Here is an 8,303-nt window from a genome sequence, read left to right as displayed (position 1 = left end):
TTTTATGAAATAACATTTTGTGAATATAATTTAAATTTTGAAAATGCTAGAAAATCTGTGATCCTCTCCATTTAGAAATAAGCACTTTTCTCAATTTAGTATCTTCTAACCCTTTTCCTATGCTTTAAAAAATGAAATTGAGATCGCACATTTAAATAAGTATGTGGAAGAGTAGATGATGAAAGAGGAATACTAGAGTGTCCGCATGCTCAAGAAGGGAATAATATGGTCCTTTGTAGAAGTAAAGGTGGCAGCTGACTCACCTTTACTGCCTGCCTGTTGCCCTCTCCTGTAGCTGGGAGGTAACCAAACATCAGGTTCTGGCCAGGTGGTGATTCAGGAGCCTGCGATGCTCCGCCTGAGGACAGCTTTTCCCAAGGGTTCTCCTTTCCCTTCATATTCTGGTAGAGATGAAACCATTTTGGATCTGCTTCATGGAAACAAAATGTTTTTTGGTTTGTTTGTTTCATTTAGTTTTTAAGATAAATGTATACTTAATTTTTATAGACCTTCAATAACCACCAGTTGGATTTCTAGCAGCTTTAGAAAGCTGTCAAGTTTAAAGCAGGTTATAACCTGTCTCATTTTAGCCTTCCTTTTGTTGTTGAACCACAGAAGTCAGAGCCCAAGCTGTTCTGCCTTTCTGCAGATGGTATAGCATTTGTCAATATTAAATTTAATTTGTGCTAAGAGCAGTTCACTAACAGCGAAAACACAAAGCTTGCTGAACTTTACTTCACCTGTGTGCTCAGTACAGCCAGCATTAGCAAACATAATGAATTCAGCAACATTATCCTACTGAAATCTAGGTCAGCTCTGTTGATTAAAAACATTACAGGTTTAAGAACTAACCCTATAAAAACCCACTTAAAATTTTACTATGTCACAACATATTGCATTTCTTATACTTTTAAAATAGAAGGATGTGTTTATACACAATTACCAATCCAATGGGTCAACATTAAGAGGTCATCATGAACAACAGACATTTATTGAGCGCCTATTGTGTGCAAGGCACTATACTAGGTATAGGCTACAGAGACAAAGGAGAAAGAGTCTCTGCCCTCAAGGAGCTTACAATCTAAATAGACTAACAGTACACATACATAGAAATACAAAGGACAATTCAAGGTAGTATATAATATTAGGGCACTGAGTAGAAACAAACAGGGTTTCAGCCTTTTTGCATTTGCATTTCAATACCCTGAGAAGGTGGGATGAGTGAGCTACCAAAGAGGGGCTACGCTTGCTCATTTTTAAACCTTGAGACACTCTCACCTCTTTCCATTCCAAAGTACCTCTGGCATGTGCTAACACCTAGGCAATTGGTTCACACATCCTGCCCCCCAGGGCTTATTATTATAGTTTTCTTTGAGATGGTCTTCTGATAGTGTGAGCCACTGTCATGGAGTCCAGGGCTTCCCTAGTTTTATCATTGAAGTCTGTGTCTTGGGGACTCCTCTTCTTCACTCCCCACTTGGCTCTGGGCAAACCATAATGGTACTTCTGAAGTACCAGGTATGGTAGCCAGATATAGTCCTCCCACCTACCATGGTCATTACTCTGGTAGGACCTACCCCAAATCTGTTCCCCAGATAGATTTTTAGTTTAAAAACCTACAAGGAAGACCTTAACAGTCCCAAAGTCTGCTGGTTTTAAAAAGCACACTGTAGACAAAAGAAGACAATCGGGAGAAAATGACAATAAAGAGATACAATGAGGTTTAAGAGAGAAGCAATGAGAATGGAAGAAATGATTGGGTCAGACACAAAACATACAGAGTGTTAACATCACCTCCTAACACTGCAGAGAGAGAATAGGAACATGGACCCTTCTCTCAGAGTAGGTTTATTTAACAATTTGAAGCATCACCCTGGTGGAATTCAGGATATATTTCTGAAATGAGTTTGCTTTTACACAAGGACAAATATTTAGTCAGGTACCAAATGGGTGCATATGCCTTTAAATAACACTGTCTTAATCCTGACAGAAGTTCAACTTTCTCCTTCTACTTTTACTCAGCATTCATTATCTTCTAAGTTGGTAATTTTAAATTTTTGAGGAGAGTTTTTATTTCAAAATGAGATTATTTCCCCCATGCTCATGTCATTCAAACAGATCAGTAACGGAGAGAACTTCAGAAAACAAATGATACACAAATCTGGTAGTAACCTAAGGATTGTGAGAGACCACACAAATTTCTCTTTTAGGTACAGTACATTGTGTTTTGCTTTCATCTATTTTTTTTTTTTAAAAAGAAAAGATCTTACTCTGAAATCTGACGACCTCAGAACTCCCTGAATTGTTCAGGTTTTATGTGTAGCCCTTAGGAGTACACACCAGGGTTAGCGAAGCACAGGGACTTAGTTGAAAACGCCCATTAACGGTAATGGAAATCACACAGCTAAGTCCCCACGCAGCATGCTGAATATTTACCTCCTAATGTTCTTTTAATGTATGCTTTCTTGGGTGAATATTTACTGTAGAATATTAAATCTGAGATTCCTCTTTTTATGGGCCATTTGAAGTGATTGATTTTGTTTGCAAATTCCTGTATCTTTGCCCATAATGGCTATCTATTGTAATGGCCTCTGCCAAATGTTCTTGTGTTGAAATAACAGAAGCCATGGATCGGCCAGCTGTGGCATTGTATTACTGTGGTCTTAAAAGCTAGGAGGGAGCTGATGACACAGCTGGGAGAGAGGAAAAAGGTATGTAACATAACGAGTATGACTTAGGCTTCAAACACAATCAGACACTGAAATCACTGAGGTCTATAAACATGGTTCTGTAGTCATCTTTTATATCAGAGTTTATATTTAATGGTGTTGAATGGTGTTAAGACTGACAGTCATGAAATGGTCGTGGCAAGACAAGAATTCAATTGCCCACAACCAGGTTCATCAGCACAATCTATCAGAATTCTAGTCATTTTCTTTAATGCTATAATAAAACCACTTTGCAAGTGGTAATTTTTACACTTGTATACACCACATTTTTTAAAAATATGAAATCACATATCCTAGCTACATGTAGATTTAAAACATTCCCAGTGAAGCCAGGATTTTCCGAATTTGGTCTCTTTTCATTCTTTTGAGTATTTGAGAGGGAGAAGTTACAAACAAGATGGAGCTACCATGATGGTTTTTTCTTAAAGAAAATCTAAAATCTGAAGATACACAGATATGTGAGATATTATTAGATGAGGCAATATAATTACATTCTTGCATATCGAAACTATGCCTTTCCAAATTTCCACAAATATAGAAATTGTCAAAGGAGCCACTTATGTTTGAGCAACATAATCTCTTCAAGTGATTATAAAGGTGGTCTATAAGTAAATTGTATAAAATTTATACACTTTTTCATATGTCGATAAAATACAATGTGTTCAGAGTCCATGCTGTGGAAGACAATGTGTTGGAATAAAATTCATAGTCCCTTTAAAAACTATTAGAAAACTTAAAGAACATATTCCAGTATGTTTTGGACAGCCATTTCACCCTTACTGGCTTTGAACAGCCCAAGTCACACTCAACAATATCAACTTTGATTATGTTATGTGAGTACCCTGATTATGTTTGCATTTTAACAACAGTACTCCATAGAATTAATAGTACTAGTTAGTGTACTAATTAAGAAAAGGGAAAGAAGTGGTAATGTGATAAAGCTTCTTTAATCACAAGCCAGGTCATGTCTGTAAAACAATGTCAGTCTTCATACATAATATTTGCCGGTGCCTTCAAATTAGTTTCTCTAATGCCTTCTGAGTCATGTGTAAAGAAAACACTAGTATATTTATGAGACTATTTTTGAACAATATTACTTGTTTTAATAAAAATCTGTAGTATGAATTTATCTTGGCTCTGAATAAAACTAGTCCTTTATACTCCTTCAGACCATGGAATGGTAATGAATATAATCTAAGAAGATTTGTAGTGAGTCTAAATAGTTCATAGCATCAATGAGTCGAATGATAGGGCATGTCCTTGTAGTCTCCTTTCCTCACAGAAGGGCAGCTCTGTGCTCTTGTAGCCAGGGAACCCCTTGGAAGTATGCCTTTTGTGTGTGTGTGTCTATCCTGTGTTTTTGTGTTGAGAGGCTGGGGAAGAGGTGGATGGTGATGCTTCGAGAGAAGCAGGGGGTAGATTTTAGCCCATGTGGACTGAGGAAGAAGTGTAGTTTTAACCACAAGAGTGAGATAAGTAATATGAATGTAGATAAGGTTCCTGCTACTGTTGGGACCCCATTACTCCAAGTGCAGAGTCTTCAAATGGGTCAACAGAAGGCCACAAGTTTAGATTTGGGATGAAACCTAAGAGGTTTTCTGGTACAGTGACATCATTCTGCCAAAGAGGAATCCAGGGCTCAAGAGAGGACACTCATATCAATTATTACTAAAGAAAACTACCTTTAAATTTCTCTTGTTAGCATCTTTGTGTTTTAATAACATAGGTTTTGGTTTTCAATTTTGTCCTTTTGGAACATTTCTGCACATTAGAAAATGTCATTGCTATTCTTTCTATAAAAGAACAGTTTTCCTGAAGCCTAGGGGTTCAAAAAATACAACACAACATTTCCAAGTCAAATACCAATTGCATGCTAACAATGAGCATTGTGAACAGAGTAACCCAATTCTAGGCCATTTCCAACCATCATTCAGGATTAAAGAGTTAGGAAGGATAAATTACCACATAATCATAATCTATAAAAATACTGGCCTAGTTTGCACTAAAAAACTCTCAATAAATAAATATTGGACATTTGCTTTATGAAAGTCAGTGGAGATGTGCTCTTCAGAAATCATGTCCATAGTTTCAGCCTGCTTTTTACAAATCACACATACACAGTCTAACAGATAACAAAGGTTATAGAACAGGAAAGAATACAACTTGATAGAAAAATGTCTTTGACACGGTGTTTCTATAAAGGAATGCAACTAATATTGTTGAGTTGCTTATGTTGCAGTTTCAAAGGCAATGCTAAGAGATCCAAAATGTTTTTAGCCATAGTGGTATAACTGAATTGAGTGTTCAGCTCCTAAGTAACACCATTGAAGGGGACAACACTCATTAGAATGCATTAATTCTGGAATTTTTCCTTACAATCCAACTGCACTGCTTTGTCACGCCTGGTAGGCATCTGTCCATGGTACTTCCTGAGGAGTGAAGCTGTTTTCTGCTACCCTTTCCTGTCTGGTAGCTCAGGAAGTTCAGGGTCTCGGTGTCTGATGCAGTGAATACTTGGGATTACAGTCTGGCACGCTCAGTCCTTAGAACACAGGTTTATTCTCAGGATGATTTATAGCAAGTGATTCTGGTTTCCAGTCTGGTTGAAAAAAGTGAATATTGAATGTCCGTGCCCAGTTCTTAAAGACTCGTTTCTCTGTGATAAAGCGGTGATGACTGCCCTTGCGTCCTCGCTCATGGGAGAGGTACATTGTACATTCATCAGGTCCAAAAGGTTCATAATAATGATAAGGTACTGAAGGGTGATTGGGATCCCTGTAGGAGGAAATTGAGATAACTGATTAAAGGAAATTTTTTTTTCCTTTGACTGATTGAGGTAAGATGTTATCTTTAATAAGCTGATAAACACAAATTGTATTTTCTAGTTAAATGAGTTTCGACAAATGGTTTTTCTGATTACACAGTAAGGAAGTGGAGAGGTTTTGAGGTGGTGAAATAAAATCAGTGACCATCATTTTCATCAAAAAGATTGAAAATCAGCTACAGAATGTTCAGTCTCCTCAGAGTTAGACCCTACATATTAATGAGTCACAACAATAGTATTATTTTCACTCTTCTTACTGTCTATTTACCACATGTAGTTGTAGAGATATTACCAAAACAAAATATGTCATTCCCATTCCCTACTACACTAAGCTTCCAGATGCTTCCAGTTATACAGAGAGCATGTCTGCTGGGGTGCATTATGATGTGGCTCCTCTTCCAAGTCTTCTCCTAATCCACTCAGCCTTGTTCACTATGTTCCCACCATACTAGCCTTTCCGGTCAACTCTGCCATGCTCATCCCTACTTCAGGGCCTTTGCACTTGATGGCAGTCACTTGCCTGGAATACTCTGAGTTCACTCCTCACCATTGGGTGTCAGCTCAAATAATATCCTTCTCTGAGAGGCCTTACCTGACACTTGCTCCCCTCACTTCATCTCACTTGAATTCATTTTCTTTATAGCATCAACTGCTCTCTGAAATTGTTGTTACTGTTTACTTGTTTATTGGGTGTTCATGATGGCAGTGTTTTTTCTTATTCCTAGAATAGTCCCTGGTAGGTGCTCAATAAATAATTTTAAAAATTCTGTTGTTGAAAGAAATGTATATAGAACTAGCAGCTAAACAGCAAACTTCTAAAGACACTTTCTTCTCTGAGTATGGAAAGTTGATTATCCTAGCTTGATCCTATGGGAGAAAAAGGAAGACAGCAAGCAAGAGGCCACAATTTTTCTTTTGGCACTTCAGATGGCCTATGTACTCAGTCTACAGTATTTTAGTCCAGAAACTCTACATCCTCAGTCCTTGCTTGGTGGCCTGAGAGTCTCCAAGTGTTTTTCTGCCTCTATATCTCTGTCTCAGCCTCAAACAGGAAACACTAGCTCATTTCTTCAAGATGTGTGCACAGGGTTAATATGTGAGGGTGGTAGGTGCCCTTGTTTTAGGGTTAATACAATATTTATGCACTAAAGAGTTTTGGTCTCAGACTGGTTTCTATAATAGGCTAATCTACCCCACCTCTTCTGTCTTTTGAAGAATGAATGGCAAGATTAGTCAAGGTTTCTTGGCAGACAAACTCTCCTAATTTGAGCTATGCTCAGCAACTGGCTTTGTTGCAGAGACTAAGAAGAGAAGACCCGGGCTTCTCAGCATCTTGCAAATCATCTTTTAGAGCCTGATGCCCTAGGGTTCCCACTTTGGTCACCTAGGCTCTCCTCTAAGTATAATAACTTGGTTTCCCAAAGATGCTCATCCTGCCAGACACCTATTTGTTTTCTTCAGAGGAGATCAATACACAAATAGCTTTTAGAGTAGCAACTTTACTGGGGTCAGGGATTGAAGTCTTTTATCAAGAGGGGTGTCATGTTTGTGGCTCTGACAACAATAAACCTTTGAGCTGTTTCTCCTCTTAGGTTAAAGTTCTTCCAGGAAGAGAGATTTATTTTTGTCATGCAGCATCTAAACATTCCTTATCCTGGCTTGGATGCTATGCTAAATTAACACTTTGCATCTCTAATATGCTTGTCTTGGAATTATCTCTATGCTCTATAGTGAAACACTGGATCCTTTCCTGACTAGTTATTGCAGATTTTATTAATTTACTTACCCTAGAAATTGGAATCCCATTAAAATTTTAATAGAACGTGTTTTCAATACAGAGAATGCCTGCTAACAAAAATTCAGGTTGAAGCTGACCACTACGAAGAAAAAAATAAGAATTTGTGAGACATATCTTCCCATATTCATATGGCATAAATTGGGGGAACCATGCCAATTTCATGTTGCCATGGTATGCTTGGGGTTAAGCTTTTGTTCCATCGCAAATCACTTTTTAAATCTGATTCATCTAAGTTTTGGACATTTTATTGGCATCAATCTGACTAAAGAAACAATTAGGTTTCTAAAAATATCATGAGATTGATTTGGCACCTAGGAGTGGAGGGTAATTGGAAACCAGCTAAAGATGCTATAGGATCAATTTCCTTATTCAAGAAGACCATCTCTTTGGAAAAAAAACTTATCTGACTCTATATTGATCCCCTAAAAGGAGAATTAAATTTACATATTTGGTTACTGTGATTTCAGAGGTGTCAAGATAAGTTATTCATGTAAGCGAGTTGTTTCCACATGTTAAAACTCTGTCCAAGCAGCAGAAAAGTGCTTTCTGGGAGTCGGAAGGCAGAGCTGGAAACTGCAGGAACATCTCCCCCAGCTGTGAGCCTGCCATCAGCTGGAATTCACTAAATTCACTATGCCATTTAGAAAGACACTCCTGGCCGGGCGCGGTGGCTCACGCCTGTAATCCCAGCACTTTGGGAGGCCGAGGCGGGTGGATCACAAGGTCAGGAGATCGAGACCATGGTGAAACCCCGTCTCTACTAAAAATAGAAAAAATTAGCCGGGCGCAGCGGCGGGCGCCTGTAGTCCCAGCTACTCGGGAGGCTGAGGCAGGAGAATGGCGTGAACCCGGGAGGCGGAGCTTGCAGTGAGCCGAGATTGCGCCACTGCACTCCAGCCTGGGCAACAGAGCAAGACTCCGTCTCAAAAAAAAAAAAAAAAAAAAAAAAAAA

The 8,303-nt window shown here is 38.5% G+C and overlaps 1 protein-coding gene across 3 annotated transcripts in view; it reads right to left on the bottom strand.

Moving 5' to 3' along the window:
• Positions 1 to 969: 969 nt before the first annotated feature.
• ST6GALNAC5 (ST6 N-acetylgalactosaminide alpha-2,6-sialyltransferase 5) overlaps positions 970 to 8,303 on the bottom strand; it is a 190,061-nt gene continuing 182,727 nt past the window's right edge. For all 3 annotated transcript variants that reach the window (XM_025354295.1, XM_025354303.1, XM_025354310.1), the window contains one exon: positions 970 to 5,504. In XM_025354295.1, the coding sequence (XP_025210080.1) occupies positions 5,273 to 5,504 (232 nt within the window). In that variant the 3' untranslated portion in view covers positions 970 to 5,272. The remainder of the gene's footprint in view (positions 5,505 to 8,303) is intronic.

This window comes from Theropithecus gelada, chromosome 1, assembly GCF_003255815.1.
Source record: "Theropithecus gelada isolate Dixy chromosome 1, Tgel_1.0, whole genome shotgun sequence".
Lineage (NCBI taxonomy): Eukaryota > Metazoa > Chordata > Mammalia > Primates > Cercopithecidae > Theropithecus > Theropithecus gelada.
This window is presented reverse-complemented; position numbering and strand designations above follow the sequence as displayed.